At 35.9% G+C, this 22,882-nt stretch overlaps 1 protein-coding gene across 1 annotated transcript in view; it reads left to right on the top strand.

Annotated features, from left to right (window-relative positions):
* Peli1 (pellino E3 ubiquitin protein ligase 1) overlaps positions 1 to 22,205 on the top strand; it is a 47,995-nt gene extending 25,790 nt beyond the window's left edge. The window contains exons 2-7 of the mRNA XM_048352611.1: positions 8,012 to 8,151; positions 11,030 to 11,159; positions 13,929 to 14,030; positions 18,017 to 18,214; positions 18,305 to 18,493; positions 19,835 to 22,205. Coding sequence (XP_048208568.1) covers positions 8,081 to 8,151; positions 11,030 to 11,159; positions 13,929 to 14,030; positions 18,017 to 18,214; positions 18,305 to 18,493; positions 19,835 to 20,401 — 1,257 coding nt within the window. The 5' untranslated portion in view covers positions 8,012 to 8,080 and the 3' untranslated portion in view covers positions 20,402 to 22,205. The remainder of the gene's footprint in view (positions 1 to 8,011; positions 8,152 to 11,029; positions 11,160 to 13,928; positions 14,031 to 18,016; positions 18,215 to 18,304; positions 18,494 to 19,834) is intronic.
* Positions 22,206 to 22,882: the final 677 nt, after the last annotated feature.

Below are 22,882 nucleotides of genomic sequence, written 5' to 3'. Positions count from 1 at the left end.
GTATTATCATTGTACTAGTTGTATCCTTGGTTAGCTGGTGACAACTTATTCAGTCTTGCTTTATCAGTCCTAAATCTTCTCCCAGTATACTCTCAAGAGAAAGATCTGACATTATATGATAATTGTAATTTAATATTTAAGCAGGTAATAAGGTGGGGTAAAATTATTTTTAAAAACCGTTTTTCTTTATGAGGATTTCAAGTAATGTTTTGATCTGATGTAGTGGGAAGAGATTTAATAATATTAAGTATGATTATTGGCTAAGGGGACTGCCTACTAAAAACAGAACACAAATAGTCATTATTTTTAGCAGTATTTTTTCTGAAGCATTATTTTTCTTTTCACCAAAGAACAAATATAATGAAATGTTTTTGCCCCTATAGAAAATGTGTGAAAAGTTTTGTATGATTTAAAGTAGTGATATGTGTGACCTTTTTAAAATTCAGTTTTTTAATCTGTGGGGGGGGAAAGTATTTTCTTGTATATTTACAAGATGGGTGGTAAATTAAGGATCAGAAAAGTTGAAAATTAGGAAGAAAATTGATAATAATTTACCATATTGGGGTATTTGTAATGTGATAAAGTAAAAAAAGAAAAAAGTAATAGAAATATCATAGCTATGTGTTTATCATTTTCTAATAAAAAGGGTTAAGTAGGAATACCCTGCTGAGTGACTTAAATGTTCACTGTACTAAAAAAAAAAAAAAAAAAGATGTTCTTAGCCTCCCACACACAGTATCTCTAAATTACTGTTATAAAAATTTATAAGGAACACATTATGATTTGGTCAAAGAAAGATTACTGCTTTGCAGAACTTTTCATGAGCCAAAAAGACAGAACTAGTAAGATGAAACCTCAATTCTTCAGTGAGAATAATAATACCATTTTTTAAAAGTTATTTCTCTATTGATAGTGCATACAAATACATACACACATACTGGGATTTGAACTCTGGGACTTATCTTTGCTAGGAAAGCACTCCACCACTTGAGCTGCACACCTAAGCCCTTTTTTGCACTGATGATTTTTTATTTCTACTGTAGCTGGAATAACAAGTGTATACCACCACCCTCAGCTATAGCTTGAGAAAGGGGCTGTTGAGAGTTTTTCTGCCTGGTTGGGCCTCAAACCTGATCCTCTCAATCCCGGCCTCCAGAATGACGTTAAGATTTCAGGCATGACCCGCTCTTGTCTGAAAGCTGACTTTTGGAAGAAACAATATTAGAGAATTGTGTAATTTTGAATTTTCTTTTCTCATTCCTTCTTAAGCAGCTTATTACAGAAATTTTGAAACAAAATGCTTAACGTTAACTTCTCTGTAAAAGCTAGGAAAACATGTTGTAACTCATTTAATTCAGATGTACTATTTTCCTCTAGTCAAAATCAAATGTTTATGCATCACTTAACCATGAAACTAACATCTTTGATTGTTTTATGACCTATTATATAGTAAGAGTAGTAGATAGCTAGAACTTTCTACATGGTATCAAAATTATCTTGGAAGATTAGATTATAAGCATTCATTTTGGATGCTGACAAATAGGGATACATTTCTGAGAAAATGAAGTGATGGGTCAGCATTAGTTTAATGCCTAATTAAATATAGTAGGTATTTTACATTGCACTATGTTCTTGGAGATATCCAACTCTCATAGTTCAAATATATTTTGAATAGTCCTTAAAACTATAACTTTCAGTCATCAATACTTTTACTGAGGCATAAGTTTGAGTCCTGTTCTATAAGCTGGATTTCTAAGTCCAGTGTGTACAAGTGAGTGAATCAAGTACATGACCCAACAGTCAAATCTCATTACCGCTTTGTTGTTCTGTTTAGTCCTCCTGACAGTTCTGAGGTGCGGGAAGTTTGTCGTCATTTTGCAGTATATGAAAATCATATGTTACTTTGTAAATTTGAGAATTCAACAAGGATCCTGGATATAGACCCTCATTCATATCCGTCAAAGACCCAAGTTCTCCCGGTGGCCTTAGATAGTCTTGGCGTCTTGGCTTTACAAGTGTCTTTTCTAGTTTGAAGGAACTACTATGTCCCATAGCCATGGGACTTTTAGTGCAGTTAATCTTTGTCAATTTGTGCTTGTCATTGTTTGCTTGTATTTAGATTGAGGTTATGAAGTTTTGGATGGAGTATTTCAGTACATCACATCAAAGATAAATGATACCATAAAAAAGATAAATGATATCAAAATGTCTTATTACAAGCAGTGTTAAACTTGATCATTTGTCTTCTGTGTAATTAGTAGCTATTTAGGGGGAAATATTTGAGACTATTGTTGGCTTAAAAAAATAATAAAATGCGTGTAAACTTGTTCAGTTTCTTAGTTAAAGTAAAGATGACAGAATATCCAACTATTCTGTTTCTGGGAGTGATTTAACTGCCCCCAAATAATTAGAGGCTCTCTGGCTAGGCACTAATGGCTCATGCCTGTAATCCTAGCTACTCCGGAAGCTGAGATTTAAGTATTGCAGTTCAAAGCCAGCCCATGCAAGAAAGTCTGTGACACTCTAATCTCCAGTTAACCACCCAAAAGCCAGAAGTGTAGCTGTACCTCAAGGAGTAGAGCACTAGCCTTGAGTGAAAAAGCTAAGGGAGCCAGGTGTGCTGGCTCATGCCTGTGTAAAGAGAATTAGAGTTCAAAGCCAGCCTGGGTAGGAAAGTCTGTGAGACTCTTACCTCCAATAAACTACCAAAAAAACAGAAATGGCACTGTGGTTTAAGTGGTAGAGCACTAGCCCTGAGTGAAAAAGCTCAGGGACAGCACCCAGGTCCAGAGTACAAACATGCAAGCTCCAGGACTGGAATCAGGAAAAAAAAAATGCTCTTGTTAGGACAGTAGCATCAGTTTGGTTTGTTTTTTAATTTAGTTTCCCAGTATCGTTTTCCCCCACAGTCAGTGTACATTGAAACCTGTTTCCGCAATTCTAGAATGGTAGAGTTAGAGTAACATGAGAGTTAAAATGTTTGTAAGGTTGTTCTGAGACTTAAATTAGTCACATAAAATGCTTAGGACAGTATTTGGCACAGAACTAGTCCCATTGTTAGCCATTGTGAAAGGGACTACCAGTGTTGGATGCTGACTTTGGAAAATGATACAATTTCCCATGAACATACTTTTTTGTCTTGTGCTTTTGTTCCAAATAACTGATGAATCCCACCATTTTTTCTTTTTTCTGCAGAATTTTGTTACTTTAATGGTTAATACAAGAGCTAACTTCTAGACTTGCTTTCTGAGAAGTGTATTATCGCTTCAGGAGCTTAGATAATCTTAAATTGCTGAATATAGGTCTGGGAAGAGCAGTAAACATGTTTGAGTTCTAAGTTGTACTTTTACAATATACTTTTCAGTTTGGCCTGTTTGTGATCATTTGGGTAAATGCCCAAACATGGGGTTTATGGGTCAAAGGGGAGCTCTATGTTTAGCATTTTGAGGAACCTCCACACTGCTTTCCAAAGTGGTTGAACAAGTTTACACTCCCACCAACAGTACAGTAGGGTTCCTTTTTGGCCACCTCCGCACCTGCATCTATTGTTACTAGTTGTCTTGATAAGGGCCTTTCTTACTGGGGTGAGGTAGAATCTCAATGTTGTTTTGATTTGCATTTCTTTTATGGCTAGGGATGTGGAACACTCATGTGTTTCTTGGCCATTCTCATTTCCTCTTTAGGGAAGTCTCAAGTCTTTAGCCCATTTATTAATGGGGCTGTTTCTTTGAGGATTTGTTTTGGGGAAACTTAATTTTTTGAGTTCTACATATACTTTAGATATGAGGCCCTTGTCTGTTGTATGGCTAGTGAAGATCTTCTCCCAGTCTGGGCTATTTATCTTGCTCTATGTTTTCCCTCATTGATAATAATTAGTATATGTCAGGATAGTCCTAGCAGAGGATCACAATAGGTCAGCGACTATGTACGTGTGATCATATAAGATGATGCTAAGTGAAATGAACTCCAAAATGTAAGTGGTTTTTCACTGTTGTTGTTATTTTTAATGTACTATGTGAAATTATTCCTTTTTTCTTGTGTTCTCTTCCCTATGGTTTAGCCCTATTTGTCACTGTATTTGCTTTTGGTACCCTGTGTATTGTATATACATTTATCTGAATTAGGGAAGTGAAGGGGAACATCAAAATGGTGAGACAAAGGATAAAAGGTGACAATATGTTGTAAACTGTACAATGGGGGTGGGGGTAGGGGCTGGAGAAGAGGGAAGGTGAGAGAAAAATGAGGGAAGAGGTAACAAATTTGACAAGAAATGTACTCACTACCTTATGTATGTAGTTGTAATCCCTCTACGTCACCTTGACAATAAAATTAAATTTAAATATATATGTGTGTATATATACTTTTCAGGTGTGTAGACACTATAATGGATTGGTTGGTGTGGGGGGAGTATAGTGGTAAGGTCATATTAAGCAAATCTCTCCTCAACCAATCAGTAATAGTGCCCTGAAGTCTTTTTTGGCTTGTCACATTCTAGGAACACATGAAGCATTTTGTCTCTAAGCTGTCTAGATTCATTTCTAATACATCTTTGTCTTCCTGATGGTGCCAGGAATTTGTTTTAAGTATAATACTCTGCTTTTTCCTTTACATCTCCTTCTTCCATCCCTATATTTTAAGTAAGTATGTAATGTCCACTTCATGTACTGAGTTCACCACCAGGAAATGGGTTGACAGATTCAGTGAACTCTGAGGAAGTAACAAAGGGTTCAGATGATCTCACAAAGTACTCACATTGCACAGTTGTTAGTCTACACTGAAGTGTCGCTCGCTTAGGGTTTGTTTTATACATGTATGCTTTTTGGTCTCTTGAGTAAATTATCTCCCAATAGATCTTGTATTATATTAGAATTATCCTGTTCAACCCTGTGTGGGTGCAAATTGACACCTACAGGTATCTTTATTTTTATCTTAGTTCTTTTTTCTAAAATTTGTACTGGTAGTAGACAGTAAGTAAAAAAAAAAGTTGTGTGTACTGTAAATAGTTAAAGGAACATGTTATGTTGAGGGATTTAGATTGATTTCCCATTTTTTGTCTTTAGGTGAAGCTGATAGTTTCATATAATATGGGAAAACATAATACGAAAATAGTACTTCACTTTCCTTCACAGAACAAATGGTTAGTTGTATCAGTTAAATTCGTAAAACCATTCCTATTAAATAGGGAAGCCACATGCTTAATTTTCAGTAATCAAGTCTCAGAGACTCAAAGTAATATTATATCTTGTTTATCCTAGCAAGATTTTTCTCAGCATTTTTTCCAGTCTTAGAATTAATGATAGAATTAATGATAGCAATAGATCACATTGGAATAGAGCTGTATAGGGTCAGATCACCTAACTGAAGACCAAGTGAGGCCAGTAATTGAAGGACTAGGATTTTTTCCAAATTTTTTCCTAAATTGAAATTTCAGTGTCATTAATAAAATATTCCAAGATCAGACTTCCTAAGGGGTTTAGGCAGCGTAAGAATATATGATTGGGGGGCTGGGAATATGGCCTAGTGGCAAGAGTGCTTTCCTGGTATGCATGAAGCCCTGGGTTCGATTCCCCAGCACCACATATATAGAAAATGGCCAGAAGTGGCGCTGTGGCTCAAGTGGCAGAGTGCTAGTCTTGATCAAAAGGAAGCCAGGGACAGTGCTCAGGCGCTGAGTCCAAGCCCCAGGACTGGCAAAAAAAAAATATATGATTGGAAATTCTTGGCTAATTTGGCCAACAGCTCTAAAACATGTAGAATTCAGGGTATTTGCTAGTACTGAATTTTCATTTTAAGCTAAAAATTGTTCCTTTTTGCTATAACAGTAATAGAACTAAACCTATATAATACAGTGCTGTACATCTCTTATAAATTCTTCTGTCAGGACCAGATGGTCACTTACATTTTTTCCAGCTCCAAAATTTGCTTGATTTCTACTTTATTTAGTTTTTTAATTTTTAGAGATGAGGAAACAGATTGCTTTGTTCAAAGAGAGCTAGAACTAGAACAAAGCTAATATTTGCAGTCCGTGTGATAAACTAATGTCAGTTAAATATGGGCATTGGGATAACAGTTCTACATTATAATCATAACCATGGAAATACTATTTAATACTATTTGCATCCTTATTTAAATGAATGAGATTATTTTTTAAAGCAAAACTTTTTGCACCTATCCATAGAAAACCATCACTTAATAGAAGTAACTCTAGGAATCCAAATCTAAACTAAAAAATGTTACTAAACTTTAATTGCAAATTAGTTATTTAATGTTATTGAATTCTTAATTCTTGCTATTTTTGGTCAGAAATGTGTCAACACAATATTTTTAGTAAGTGGAGCATCTGTTTCTTTTTCTAAATAGTGAATTTGACTAGTATACTTCCAGTGTGTTTTGCTTTTTGTTTGTTTATTTTGAGACAGTCTTGTTATGTTACCCTGGCTGGGGTAGAACTCCCTTTGTAGCCTAAGCTGGCCTCAAACTTGTGACCCTCCTGTATCAACCTCCAAGTGTTGGGATTATAGGAATGTCCCATCATGCCTGGATAGTATACTTTATTATTATTTAACATAAAACAGCTTTGTACAACTTTAATGTCTGATAATTCTGGTGATATTGGTTTCTTTTACCTTTTAAACAACTTAATGATTTAAAATCTCAGCAGTAGCAAATTTATCTGGGAGCAGGAAAACTTCTATAAGATTATATGAATGGATGGTATGAAGATGTAACATAGGACCTTGAGCATACATACTATACAAATGTTCTGCTGCTGAGGTACACCCCTATCCCAAAACCAGGATATTAATACATTGGTTAAGGTAACAGATTGACAGCCAAACAAACCTGAATGCACCAAATCTTGTATGATCTTGGAAGCTGGTACTTGGATGGGAGAGAATTCCATCACCACAGAGGCTCATCCTATTACTCTTTTGTAGCCATAACCACTTCCTGGCTACTAATTTTAAGAAAGTTATATAAAAGGAATCATTCATGTAACCTTTGGAGTTAGCCTTTTTAACTCAGCTTGGTTCTCTTGAGATTCATGTTATTGCATTTATTGATAATTTGTTCCTTTTAACAGCTATAGTAGCATTTTATGGTGTGGATGTACTAGTTTAATCATTTGCTTAGTAAAAATGTCTGGCATTCCTTTGGGGACTGTTAGAAATAAAGCTGCTGTAATCACTGTGTTCAGGTATATTTGTCTGGACATACACCTTCATTTATTTGGGATACATGCTCAGGAACGCAATATGATTGCCTTTAAATGTTCCTTTGCCCAGCACTGGTGGCTCATGCCTGTAATTCTAGCTACTCAGGAGGCTGAGATCTAAGGATCACAATTGGAAGCCAGCCAGGGCAAGAATGTCCATGAGACTCTTACCTAGCTACTCAAGAGGCTGAGATCTAAGGATCACAATTGGAAGCCAGCCAGGGCAAGAATGTCCATGAGAGTCTTACCTCCACTAAACTACAAAAAAGCCAGAAGTGGATCTATTGCTCAAGTGGTAGAGCACTAGCCTTGAACACAAAAGCTCAGGGACAGTGCCCATGCTCAGAGTTCAAGCCTTGCGGGGGATGGGGGGTGCGGTGCAGAAGTGGGGCTGTGGCTCAAAGTGATAAGAATGCTAACCTTGAGTAAAAAAGCTCAGGAAAAACACTCAGGCCCTGAATTCAAGCCCCAAGGACTTACACACACAAAATCCTTTGTGTATATATATAAATGTATTAGGATTAGGCAGTATCATACTTGCACTTTGATCAAGAATTTTCTCTAGCCATTCTGTACTTTGTAGAAATAATAGGGAAAAGTACATCTACTCTGTCTGAATCTGATTTACAATTTGATTCAGTTGGGTCAAATATATAAGCATTGGTGGGGGAAATGTCACATAATTTGTATATCATGTGATGATTTGCATAATACTGTGCTCAAAAGGACTGGAAAAAGGTACATTTAAACTGAAATTCATTGTTCACATTACTAATGTAAACTTTTCCCCTACAGGAAATAATGCAAAAGGTGTCCCAAGTCTCTTGACCAGTGAACAAAGATTTGAGAAAGACAGCCAAGCCCATGTTTTCTCCTGATCAAGAAAATCATCCTTCCAAAGCACCAGTAAAATACGGAGAACTCATTGTGTTAGGGTAAGATTTCTATATCTGATGGGGCACTGAGAAATAGGAAGTTTTGTGGTGTTTTTTTTTAGGATTTATGTCTTACCTACTCCCTCCCCCCAATCTAGTTATAGGTTATGTTACCATTTGTGCTATTTTTATGAAGGCTTAATTACAGCATAAAGTTAATGCATAAAGGGCAAAGCTTTCTTTATCCCATCTTTTAGAAAGCTTTCCTCTACCATTCAGCCAACTTTACCAAAAGCCCCCTATCCCTTTTTCTCCTTTGGGTCATTTTATGTCACTGTCTGTGTATATGTTAACATGTTTTGCCTCTCTTAAGTAGTTGTTGATTTGTGCTTAAGGTCTAACTATGCTTTATATCTAGACAAAAGAAGGTTACATGTAAGTGTATAAAAACAGAATGACAGGGAAGTCCAGGACTTAGCTTGCACAGTATTCTCAGTCATTTAACTCCCAGGAAAAGAGTCTGAAGAATAGATGGCTCTGATATCATAAACTTGGGATAGGCATGGTGGTGTACAACTGTCAACCAAGCTACTTAGGAGGCAGAGACTGGGAAGATCACAGTTGGATGCCAGTTCTGGGAGAAAGTTAACGAGATTTGCCTCAACAAATAAACTGGGTGCGATGGCCACATGATCTGGCCTATAGTTGCAGCTAGGCAGGAGATGAGAGCAGAATGAGACAAGTAGGAGTATGGAAGTTAGAAGCTGGTCCCAAAGACCCTAACTAAGAATAGCTAAAGCAAAAGAAAGGCTTAGGAGTATGGTTCAAGTGCAAGGTTCTGAATTCAAACTCTAGTACCACCAAAAAAAATCAGTATATAGTAGCTATAGTATTATACCTTCAGGTCACATAGATTTTAATAGTATTAATGACGAACAGCTCTTTGAACTACCAGAAAAAGACTATTGAGTTAATTCTTTAGCAAAAATTTGAGCTAAGCACTGGTGACTCACTCCTATAATCTTAGCTACTTAAGAGTCTGAGACTTGGAAAATTTTTCAGTTTGAAGCCAGCCCAGGCAGAAAAGCCTACAAGAGTCTCTCTCCAAATAACCTTTAGTAAAAAGCCAGGCTGGAAATGTACTCCCAAGGAATTCAAGAATTATTGAAGAATGGGATTTTAAACTTAGTAGTTAGTTTTAAACTGTCTCTTTTAGCCTAAAAGTTTCCCAGTTAATCATTAATTATAATTAACTATATTTCTAGTATTTAATGACCTAAAATGCAAATAAATCCAAGAGTAAAGCCAGATACTGTTATCTATTTCATGCTCTTGCTTAGAAAAGAGGATTGAACTTAGAAACATAACCTGGGAACTAAAGAGCACAGATCCAGAAAAAGAATGAGTCAGAGAAATTAAGGAGACTGTAACATAGCAAGGGTCTGTAAGGAGTCCACTGCAAGACTGATGGCAACACATAGTCTAGAATAGCAAAATTAAAGCATTAGCGAAGGGCTCTACTTTGCCCTTGGAGAAAGACCAGCAAGATTAATAAGAGCTTTCTCCTAGTACAATGTTTGGTTTTATATAGGGTCAGTTTCAGTTCTATATATGGCAGTCATCAAATAAATTCTTTTCGTCTTTAAAACACGGTTCATTCATGTAAGCTACTATTTGCAGGCCATTTTTCAATTCCTTTTTCCTACATCCTCACATCCATGTCTAATCCCTGCTTCATTCCTGCCCAGATGGAGCAGCTGCATAAGAGAATCAAAGACTTTGTCAGGAACAGGGTGTAGTGAGTAATGATTATTAAATTACTCTTTGTGCCTCAATGAAAAAGTAAAGAATGAAAAAAGAAAACAAAACACTTTGAATTCATTTTCTATCTTTGCCAGTGTCATGTATGTGACATTCAGAAAATAATTCCTCTGAAAATAATTCCTTTTTCCTAACCTGTAAAAATGTGGACAGTGATGCCAGTCTGGCAGTTTTTAAAAGGCAAGATTAAGTGACATGCTGTATTAGAATGCAACTCAGTAGTGCTTGGTATGTATTACTTGTCTGGGTTTGTTTTTAACTTTCCCTAGGTTGTTTCATTCCTTGCTTTTGGGGTGTCTCTGTGTGTGTGTGTGTGTGTGTGTGTGTGTGTGTGTGTGTGTGTGTGTGTGTGTGTGTGTGTGTGTGGTCATGGGGAAATTATCATAAAACATACTTTTGTCCAACCGAAGTATAGTATGTTTTAACCACTTGAAACACCTCGGTTGGAGAGGATCTGCCAACTTGTCAATATCTAAGGTATCTATGGTACCTAGGACTAAACAGTTCTAAAGATTTCTTATTTCAGAAGCTATTAAGTGGTTTACAGTGAAAGAAAATTCTTGTATTGGGGGGAGCAGTCTTGGGGCTTGAAATCAGGGTCTAGGCACTGTCTCAGGTTTTTTTGTTCAAGGCTAGCGCTCTACCACTTGAGCCACAGTTCCACTTTCAGTTGCTGCTTCTTTTTTTGAATTTGGTAGTTAATTGGAGATAAGAGTCTCACAGACTTTCCTCTCCCTGCTGGAGTAAACATGATCCTAGATCTCAACTTCTTACAGGTGTGAGCCACTAGCACCTGGCTAGAGATCATACTTTTAAACAACACATCCACTACATTTAGAGGTTGTATTAACAGCCACAGAAATATTCACCCTTAAAAAAAGTCAGATAGGCCTTAGTCAGTTCTTCAATAAAAGGAGAAACACAAAAGGTACTTCTCCATTATAATAAGAAAGAATCTTAATTTTGTTTCACACTCAATTTGTCTAGAGGGTATCAGTTGCTAATAATTAACATGTGCTAATAGATACTTGAGACTTGATTCTATAAAGTTAAAGTTTATTTTATACTCATGTGATTCTTAAAAGAAATCAGCTAAACTTTTTTTTTTTCTTCTCAGGTATAATGGGTCTCTCCCAAATGGCGATAGAGGAAGGAGGAAAAGTAGGTTTGCTTTGTTTAAAAGACCCAAGGCAAATGGGGTGAAGCCCAGCACTGTGCATATTGCGTGTACTCCTCAGGCCGCAAAGGTAAAAAACAAATTTTTTTTTTAATTTAAGCTAAATAAGTCACAGAAATTGAAAGATTTTTATGTGTTTATATTTACTAGCATTTTCCTCGCATTTCTATTTGAGAAATTTTTTTGTTTGGGTTGCAGAAGAAACTTTGGAAACAGTATTTTTCAGACTGTAGTGTAGCAGGGGAACTGGATTTAAAAAATGACATTAGAATCAGTAGGTGGAAATTAGAAGGAACCATTCCCACTCGCTGTTAAGAAAGGTCGAGATAGGGCCAGGGCTTGCTTAGTTACAGCCATTCACCTACTTTACCACAAGGGCCTCTCCTTGACATGGTGGATTATAACATGTAACATTTCGTTATTAGAAGCAGTTCAGAGGAAGTAATTTCTTAACTAAAGGTTAAGAAGTTTCTGTGGATGTGCATTTTTATTTATTTTGTGTTTTATAACTTTGATAGTTTTTACCACTCACTACACTTAGTATGAAGCAGAGCTCATATTGGATCAAAACAATGGGAACAAATAGCTGTATCCACAGTGTAGCGCCCAAACACACATACATACCATTGGCTTATAATGCTTCTAGCCTCTTTGTTTTTCTTTGCTAAAATTTCCAGAAATTTGTCCATCATTTCAGGATACTTGTGCTTTTTCCTAGAGTGATAGACAAGTAGAGGGAATTTCAGATCTTTACCTTTCCTCTCCATTTTTTTACTTTCAGTTTTATATCTTCAACTAAATATGATACTATGTTGAAGAGATTTTTTCTTTTTACGTTCTTTGACTTCTGGAACTACCTCTATCTTTAGCTGAATAGCCCTGTGCATTAATATTGTAGTACCTAGGGTGGTATGTTCGTTAAATAAATGAGATGGTAAAGCTGGCATATGCTGCCCTGTTTTAAATAATAGCCTAGTCCTCAAAATTAATTGGATTTTCAGTCTTCTTTCATATATAGTTTGGGTTGTGCTGCCTCTGTTATTAATACGGAACCAGTGAGTATCAAAAGACACTTTCTTTGTAAGGTGTTTTTTTTTTTTTTTATCTCCTTTGCAATAAGGGGATATGCTTAGCAGGTAGTAGAAGTAAATAAATAGCTTATTCATCTGAATTCAAGGAGCTTCTTAAAAGTATTTCCCCACAAGAGTGCCCTTGGCATTTTGGGTATTTCAGTCCTTCATTGTGCCAGGCTCTTCCCCATAGTATAATACATTTAATAGTTTCCTCCCACCCACAAAATGCCAAATCATTGAGAGAGAGAAAAAAATACATCACTTTACTTTCAGATGCTCTAAAACACTGAATACTACCTCTGGTTATGAACTACTATCAGGGAGACTATGTAACCCTACTTGTAAAACATTTTTTTTCTTAACTATATATTTAGTTAGTAGGGCCAGTCCTGGGGCTTTGAACTCAGGGTCTGGGGCATTGTCCCTGAAGCTTTTTTACTCTAGCACTCCTCCTACCTGAGCTATAGCTTCACTTCCAGTTTTAGGTGTTTTTGTTTTGTTTTGTGTTTTTGGTAGCTAATTGGAGACCAAAGTCACATGGACTTTCCTACCTGGGCTGGCTTGGAATGGTGATCCTTAGATCTCAGCTTCTTACAGGTGTGAGCCACCAGCACCCAGTTCTAAAATTTCCATTTTATACCCATCTTCCCATTTTTTATACTTTCAGTCCTTCATGGTATCATTATCTCTCCTCTCTTCATCTTTACTAGACAACAAAAACCTTAGGAATCAGAGATGAACAAAAGTCTTTTTTTAAATTTTTGAATGAATATATTAGTGAGATCATGGAAAAATTGCTTGTTCTGCCAGTCACTGGTTAAGGGATTAAACCCTGCCTTATAATCCACTGAGACTCAAATTTATCTTTATATAGTTCTTATTCCCAATCTAAGAGTAAGCTTAATAACTAAGAAGTAAAGATTACAGTCTCAAAGCCCATAAGAAAAAAAGAGTATTTTTAAATTACTTTGTCATCTACCACCAATTAGCTAAAAGTTAAAACTAGACAAAAACTTTCTTAATGCCAAACTTCAAATTAGAAAACTTCTTCAGCTTCTTTGCTGTGTGTAATCACTCTGTCTTGGTGTCTATTTTCCTCTTACACAACCTGTTTCCACTTCCTTTGTACAGTGACTAGGTTTTTCCCCTCAGATATTATCTTCAACTCATTTACCTAGAAAATGCTTGAAAACAAAACTGAAAAATTCTTTTTAGAAATGTTTTTCACTTGGAATAGGTCAAAAGTGCAAATATATAATAAGCATTATATCCATTTCTATGAGTTCCATCTGTAGCCTAGCATATGGCAGGTATTTGTCATCTATATCACATAATGGTTAGAGAAACAACTATATCTTGAGTATTGTTTTAACTTGATAATATTTAGGTAACTTTTAAAATAAGATTTCAATTCTTTAAAAATAAGATTTTTATATTTCCTCCTTATCAGAGAGGGTACTGAGTATTGTTTTCATTTTCTCCATGGCATTTGGGTTTGATGACTTTATAATTAAAAATACTTGTAGGAAAACAAGCTTTTGTGGAGTTTTGGTATTTCTTTTTACATTATGTTCTTACTCTATAACTGCCTCAAAGTATTCTGTATACTCAGCCCTGAGGAAAGACCAGCCTCAACCCTAATGTTCAGGGTGTAAATACATTAATGTGTTGTATATGTGACAAATATTTTTAGGTTCTTTTGTGAAAAGATTTTCTGAAAAACATTGACTGCATACTTATTTTTGCATTCACCTTTTTACTCATAGGCAATAAGCAACAAGGACCAGCATAGTATATCATACACTTTGTCTCGAGCCCAGACAGTTGTGGTTGAATATACTCATGACAGCAACACGGATATGTTCCAGGTATTATAATAGGAATTTTTTTTCTTAAAAAATAAAGTTTATCTGTTTTCAATACTATTCCAACATCATCCTCATACTTACTGCAATTTATCATGTTTTCTTAATCTTTCAAATTTACAAGGGGAAAATTTGAAAGTTTTTCTAGTAAAGGTAGTATTTTTATTCTTTTTATGTTTTACTAAATAGACTTAGCTATGTATTTTTCTTTCAAAATGCATTTTTATCATGGGAAATTTCAAAAAACACCAAAGGAAGAGAATCTAGGATAGTACAATGTACTCTTCAATCAATTATAAGTTGGCTTTAACAATTATCAATCATGGCCGATCTTGTTCTGTTTGTTCTGTGTGTATTGTCAGCTGCTCAACTGTTCCTGACCATGATAGTCCTCATACCATTTGTATTTCACTGTGAATCTCTGAAAGATAGCTCATCTTTAAAAACAGAACAAAATAAAGCACTATAAAACCATTTCAATTAAAAAAATTGTCAGTGACTTTTGCTATGTTCAGATTAGAAATTACTGTATTATAATCTTGTTAAACTGTATTGTTTTCTAAACGTTTTATATATATATATATAAAAGTTACTGTGGCATGTTAAGATAGGGACTCTGGAATCAGAATTCCTAGAAAACATTCCTAGTAGCTACATGCCCCCGTGTCCTGTAAGTGCAGGTAACAGAATCTCCCACGGGACAGTTAGGAAGCTTAAATGAGTTTGTGTGTGTAAAAGTGCTCAGAATTGTGCCAGCTACCTATTAAAAACTCTCAGGAAGGGCTGGGGATATGGCCTAGTGGCAAGAGCGCTTGCCTTGTATACTTGAAGCCCTGGGTTCGATTCCCCAGTACCACATATACAGAAAATGGCCAGAAGTGGCGCTGTGACTCAAGTGGCAGAGTGCTAGCCTTGAGCAAAGAGAAGCCAGGGACAGTGCTCAGGCCCTGAGTCCAAGGCCCAGGACTGGCAAAAAAAAAAAAAAAAAAACTCTCAGGAAATATTAGGTGCTAATATTCAGAAAAAGAAATGAGAACTATTCTGTGTACATTTACAACTTCTTTTTTGGGGGGTGTGGGCATGGAGAACATTACCTCTCACTTTCTTCTATGGGCTACAAAAACTAAAAGCAAATTCTAGAAACTTGTTTTTCAGCACATAATTTGGTCAAAGCTGGTACAAGAAAAGTTTCTCATTTTTTATACTAAGCTAATGCTGATGTTTTTTATAAGATGATAGATTATAAAAGAATTAGGCCCAAAGATTTAAGTAAAATTGATGGTTCTTCTTCTTTAATATTAGGTCACTTAAAGAAACATAAACTAGAATATATGCCTAATAATGTTGCTCTTACAATTACTGTTCTAGCTGATTTACCATTTTCCTCTAGTTTTAATATCAAATAAAGTTGAAAGGCCTTTTTAATTAATAGCAGAATATTTCTTTGGATTTGTTTTTCTCAGCCCTTTAAATGAGAGGTAGAATTATTTTGAACAGTGTCTCCACAGCTAATATAATGAATGTGTGTTTATCTTCTTGCTTTTACCAAATCTAATTAATAATAAAGATGAAGGTTGCATCTCACCAAAAACCTAACTCAAAGAATTCTTGAATGATTTCCTACATTTTACTTTACTAACAAGCAACTAAAATAAATGTATTTAGCTTTTTTTTAAAAAAAAAAAAGCCATCTTTAAACGTCTTTTTAAAAAAATATATTTTTAGTTTCAAAGGCCTGTGGACTTTTTTTTTCCAGACATCATTATTTTTAAAAAGCCAAGTGCTGGTGGCTCCCGCCTGTAATCCTAGCTGCTCAAGAGTCTGAGATCTGAGGATCATGGTTCAAAGCAAGTCTGGGCAGGAAAGACTATGGGACTCCTATGTCCAATTAAACATCAAAGATCCAGAAGGGGAGCTGTAGCTCAAAGTGGTAGAGCACCAGCATTGAGCAAAAACGACCAAGGATGCACCCAGGCCCTGAATTCAAACCCCAGGACCAGCACCAAAAAATTAAAATAAAATAAAAATAAAGAAAAGGGATATCTAATCTTTTATATTCACTAGCCAACCAGTTTTCCCCTAAAATTATTCAGATTAAGTAAAAAGACATTATGGTTGATAATAGGGCCAAAACATTAGAGTTTTATACAAAGATGTATTGATACAAGAAACTTGAGGCTCAGATTTTTTTTATTTTATTTTTTTATTTTTTTCTGGTACAGAGGCTTGAACTCTGGGCCTCATGCTTACTCAGCTTTGCTTGCTTATCTGGCTCTCTACTGCTTGAGACACAGTTCTAGCCCAGTGTTTTACTTTTTAATTTTATTTTGGAGATGACTGACTTTTTTTTGTCCAAGATGGCTTTCTTTGAACCTCAGTCCTCTAATCTTAGCCTCTTGAGTAGGATTACAGATGTGAGCAAACCTCTGGTGCCTGAGTGCAAGCAGTTACTTTTTAAGAGTTATCTTTGGGCAAACATGGTGAATACAAGCCCCTAATCATACCACTTGGGGAGGCTAAGGTGGGAGGAACATGAATTTGAAGTCATTGATTCCCTATTTAGGAAAAAGAAAAGTCATCATCTTTGTAGTCTATATTTTTTCTCAGTACCTACATTCTTCGATGTTAAGATAGTACTTTGTAACAAATACATTAACAGATTGTGATAGTTATGTTTACTTTAAACCTCTGTGACTTTTGTCATCTCCTCCACTGTTTCCCTTTTTCAACTTCCAAAGTGAAAGAAACTTTATTATTGGCTAGTACACCTGAAGGTGTTAATTCTCTGATAACCCATCCAGACCTCTTACTTGAAACCTTTCTTTCAAAAATATGAGCTTAGAAGAAAAAAAGTTCTAAGTATTATAAAGGAAAAAAAAACTACATAAATGTCATCAGATAGCGAAGTATGATTTATGTTAAGAGTTTCTCTAGGGGCTGGGAATATGGCCTAATGGCAAGAGTGCTTGCCTCATGTACATGAAGCCCTGGGTTCGATTTCCCCAGCACCACATATATAGAAAATGGCCAGAAGTGGCGCTGTGGCTCAAGTGGCAGAGTGCTAGCCTTGAGCAAAAAGAAGCCAGAGACAGTGCTCAGGCCCTGAGTCTAAGCCCAGGACTGGCCAAAAAAAAAAAAGAGTTTCTCTAATTGCTACTATTGGCTTTAAATATGCAGATCTTTTCACATCACTCTCAACCAACCCCATGAAAATGACTCCTTAAGAGCCTGTAGAAACATTTTAGTTTATGTCTCTTAATGGTTACAAATGGTCTCAGGAAGACATCTAGGTGTATAAAATAAATGCTACAAAATCCACATATTAAAATTCTTTTTCTATGCTTCCTCAAGAATTCTTAGGCCAACAACCTTCTGAAACTGTTTTTTGAAGTTGATTGTTTAATTTCTCAACTCATACCAGAATTAGAGGCTTGTTACTAGACCCAAAGCAACAAATGGTAGCTGATAGCTTAACAGTAAAGAAATAGAGAAATATGTGCAGTGCACATAAGACTTCAATGCAACCCCTTAAGTTAGGACTTGTGTTTGTGTATACCTTTCACTGCAATTAAAGACATCATTGTATTTCATTCAGCTTTATATAAATGGCATTTCAGAGTATAACATTTACTCGCCATCAGTACTTTCTGTGGAACAATCCAGGTAGAATAACTGGTAGTTATATTTACACCTGAAAGAGTTAGTTTACAGCCATCTAGAAATCTCAACTATCCTGAATTCTTTATTCTCTAAGAGTTTCGTTAATTATGTCAGAATTTCCCAGTTAATTCTATTCACAAAGTGAATAGTACATTAGAAACTCTGATAGATTAGTTTTCAAGGGTATAGATGCCCCTAAAGTTAAGTGTGGTACATTTGAGCTTTAGAAATTTCAGAGGCTTAATTTTCTTATCTCATTATGCCTTTCTTGATTGGATTTTAGGACTGTGTTCTTTGAATAGGTTTATATATATTTCTTTTTCCTTTAGATTGGTCGGTCGACTGAAAGCCCTATTGATTTTGTAGTAACTGACACAGTTCCTGGAAGTCAAAGTAATTCTGACACACAGTCAGTTCAAAGCACTATATCAAGATTTGCCTGTAGAATCATATGTGAACGGAATCCCCCCTATACAGCACGGATTTATGCTGCAGGATTTGATTCATCAAAAAATATCTTTCTTGGGGTAAAAAACTTTTTTCCTAAACAGTATATTCTTTCATCAATTTTTGTTTCCAAATTACACATAAATGGCAGTACATTACTCTCTTGATAGGAGAAGGCTGCCAAGTGGAAAACATCTGATGGGCAGATGGATGGCTTGACCACTAATGGCGTTCTTGTGATGCATCCACGCAATGGGTTCACCGAAGACTCCAAGCCTGGAATATGGAGAGAAATATCAGTGTGTGGAAATGTATTTAGCCTGCGTGAAACCCGATCAGCTCAGCAGAGAGGGAAAATGGTAACTACTGAAGTGTAGCTTTTTTATTTAACTACCATGAACACATGAGATAAATTGGACTAAGTGAATTATCATTATGTGTATGTGTGTGATACATATGTTTTGGGGATGGGGTGGGTAAGGAGGTCTAGGGCTTGAACTCAGAGCCTGGGCACTGTCCCTGAACTTGTTTGCCCAAGGCCAGTGCTTTACCACTGGAGCCACAGCTCCATTTACAGTGCTTTCTCTGGTTAATTGGAGATAGGTCTCATGGACTTCTCTGCCTCCACTGGCTTTGAACTGCATTTCTCAGCCTCCTGAGTAGGTAGGATTACATGCATGAACCACTGGCACCCAGCATATCATTATGTATATTTTTAAAACAAAATAAACCTCTGGGGCTGGAAATATGGCCTAGTGGCAAGAGTGTTTGCCTCATATACATGAAGCACTGGGTTCGATTCCTAAGCACCACGTGTACAGAAAATGGCCAGAAGTGGCACTGTGGCTCAAGTCGCAGGGTGCTATCCAGGGACAGTACTCAGGCCCTGAGTCCAAGCCCCAGGACTGGCCAAAAAAAAAAAAAAAAAAAAACTCTTAAATAAATCACTGACAAAGGCAACTAAGCCTGAGCTTGATTATCAGATACTAAGAAATACTGTACAGAAGACAGCTTTTGTTTCTGTTTTTTTTGAAACTAGATCTAGCTTTGTAGCCCAAACTGGCTTCAGACTTAGGATCTTCCTGTCTGTCTCTCACATCTGTACTTTTTGCCTAGGCTGGCCACAAACAATAATCATCCTAATCTTTACCTCCTTAGTAGCTAGGATTACAAACATGAGCCACTACTCTGATCTCTTAATGTTTCAGTTAGGAAAATCTAATAAACATTTTTCTATCACGAACAATAATCATCCTAATCTTTACCTCCTTAGTAGCTAGGATTACAAACATGAGCCACTACTCTGATCTCTTAATGTTTCAGTTAGGAAAATCTAATAAACATTTTTCTATCACATTATGTTAATATATTATATTTTAAAGCTTAAGCTTTTTTTAACCACATTTTTTCCTTTCTGTTTCTATCTTTGTTTTTGTTCAATTTAAAATTAAAAATTTAGAAAATAGGATTATAATTGGATTAGCTCTATATTTAAGTCACCAGTTGCCTTTAGGCTAAAAGAGACGTGTAATTCATCTTTGATTTTCAAACATATTTTCTTGATGACTATTGGAGTTTATTGACTTCTGAGTAATCCTAGGAAACCTGATTTAAGGAGAAGTTACTCAAGAAACCCCTAAAACCCATGTAAAATCCAAAACATAGTGGTGAATGTGTGTTTTGATTCTCCTCTCTTCCAGGTGGAAATTGAAACCAATCAGTTACAAGATGGCTCACTAATCGACCTCTGTGGCGCAACATTGCTGTGGCGTACTGCAGAAGGCCTTTCTCATACCCCTACTGTGAAGCATTTAGAAGCTTTAAGACAGGAAATCAATGCAGCAAGACCTCAGTGCCCTGTAGGGTTCAACACACTAGCCTTTCCTAGTATGAAGAGGAAAGATGTTGTAGATGAAAAACAACCATGGGTCTATCTAAACTGCGGCCATGTACATGGCTATCATAACTGGGGAAACAAAGAAGAACGTGATGGAAAAGATCGTGAATGTCCTATGTGTAGGTCTGTTGGTCCCTATGTCCCTCTGTGGCTTGGATGTGAAGCTGGATTTTATGTGGACGCCGGCCCTCCAACCCATGCGTTTAGCCCCTGTGGGCATGTGTGTTCAGAAAAGACAACGGCCTATTGGTCCCAGATCCCGCTTCCTCATGGTACGCACACTTTTCACGCAGCCTGTCCCTTTTGTGCACATCAGTTGGCTGGTGAACAAGGCTACATCAGACTTATTTTCCAAGGACCTCTAGACTAACAGACAGTTGTCCTCCAGGACTACATTATAAATTTATAAGCTAAGTGAGTTGGGTTTTTCAACCTGTTGTCCACATCAGTTTCTCTGCTCTGGTCATTTGCATTAAAATGAAGAATTTTTTTAAACATTTATAATAAATAGTAGCAATTTCTGAGCAAAAATCTGGGAAACTCGAGCAAAGGAATTTTTGAAAGTATCAGACTTCTGAATTCTGAGTTTTGAAAATATATTTTGAGGAAAAAAAGACATAGCCTAATTCAATGCCTTCATTTTAGTGTTTTTGAATCACCCATCCTCAGTGCTGAGAAATTGTTTTGTATAACTGAGGGTACCGTTGGTTCAAACTATGTTAGTTTACAGTTTGTTGCAAACATTGTAAAATACAGCAACATGTATATTAACTTTTTTCTATTTATCTTTATGATAGAAAATATATTAGAATGTTCTTGATAGAGTAGCGTGGTAATGATGGTGTCACACTCTGAGTGTGAATTGTAGTGTAGTGAGCACACAGCTCAAGGATTTACAAAAGCTAAGAAGGACAAGAGAGCCTCTCCTCACCCCATTAAATATGGAATTTGGTGAATTAGAATACTTTGTAAAACCAAATTCATATTAATTATCATTGTCTAAGAGGTGTTTGTTTTTAACCATAATGAAGTTAATCAGGAAGATTTTTTTCCTTAATGTTTCTCTCAAGTGTAGTACTATAACAAAAACTTAATGCTAAAAAACATTTTATATACTCCTTTGAATATGCAATCTAATCTAGATTATCTATTTTTCTCCCATGACGACTAATCCGTTTTTAGTATTCGCAACATTTGGCAAGTTTATTTTTTGGATATGAACTATAGTTCTCATCTGTTCACTGTTTCTAGAAAAAAAGATAATTTCTGTGGTAAAAAGCATCAATTAACAAGAAAAGATAATGACTTTATTTGTTTTTAGAAACAGAAATGCTTAGTTAATTCTACATTGAGCTTTCTCCAGGCATTAGAAAATGTACAGCTATGAAGGGTTGGACAATAGTGCCACCCCTCCCCCCACTAAAGCAGACCAGCCTTAACTGTAGGCTTGGATCCTAAGGAGAGTTGCTGTGGTATGACTCAAGTGAGTGCTTGGTTGTCAGATGAGCATCAGTGACAGCAGAGGGAAGGAACAAACTTGCAAGGTCTGTTTTATTCTAGAACCCCAGGACATCCTTTGCTTTTGGAAGCAAGAAAACGTTTCTGTTCCCCTCCAACCATTTTTTAAATGCTCCACAAGAAGAGACAGTTGCACTACATCAAACCCTTTTTGACACTTGTAGAAATCCATACACTTTTAGATTAGACAAATCATTTTTACTTTTAGTCTCTTGTTTTCCTTTAGTTTGAAAAATTGTATCATACTGAATTGACTATAGCAAATTTTTATGGTAGCGTAACTTTATCCTATTGTCATTTTTTTTCTTTCTTTAAAAAAAAACTTGTTGCTTAGGAGCCATGAACTATTTTATTTTAGTGTCAAAATTCCTTCTTTTAAAAAATGATCATTTGGGTTCACTCAGGAAATGCATGTCAGGAAACTTGTATTATAAGTTTATTAGTTGTGATGTATCAGTAACTGCTGTTACCCCTTTTCAAAGAAATATAATTGATTTTGACTTTTTTTTAGATTGTCACATGATTTGTGACTAATGCAAGGAAATCAAGTCCTGTGTTGTGTTTGTTCTAGTCATTTCTATTCAGGCTATATATTGTAGCTTAATTTTTATTTGCAATTAATTTATTCAAACTGAGTAAATACTTTTCAAAATAGATATTTGATTTTGCCTCCGTGAGTTCCTTTTTGCATAACTGAGCATGGGAAACCAGAAGTGAAAACTACAAGTCTACCCTGCACTTTAAAATATCCACTTAAGTTACACAAAAAGTTTGTATTGTATTTAATGTCACACTTTCAGCTCTTTCGGAAATCATCTCATTAATAAAAGAAGTTGTTAGGAGCTAAATAACAGGACCTTTTTTAGAGAGTTGGTTTTTTACAAGTTGCATACAAGGCTGTTTAAGTAGTAGCTCTAAGAGCACTGTCAAGAAAGGTAATTTTATAGCTTAACTTATCAAAGCCATCTTCATATATACAAGTTCCTTAATTTGTATAGGGACCTCTATTTCCCCTCTACAATATTAGTCATAAAGCATAACATAACATTGAGACATAGGAATCTTTTACCAAGTTACCCTCTTGAAGTTGCAATTGCTTACTTCACTCAAAAAAAAAATCCTCTGGTATATGTAAAGCAGGGTAGGAATAACTCATCATAATGCAGATGTATAATCAAACCTAGCATTTGAGTATTCCACCTTATTCCTTAAGATATCTCAAGAACCTTGAGTGATGGAGGATCTGTCTGACAAAAACTGAGAACATCAATGAAAATCTGTCCTCCATTATTCCCTTCTAAGCAATTCTAACATTGTCTCGTCAATCCAATTG

Source organism: Perognathus longimembris, chromosome 8, assembly GCF_023159225.1.
Source record: "Perognathus longimembris pacificus isolate PPM17 chromosome 8, ASM2315922v1, whole genome shotgun sequence".
Taxonomy (NCBI): domain Eukaryota; kingdom Metazoa; phylum Chordata; class Mammalia; order Rodentia; family Heteromyidae; genus Perognathus; species Perognathus longimembris.
The sequence above is the reverse complement of the archived record's forward strand: the minus strand, read 5'-3'. Positions and strand labels throughout refer to the sequence as shown.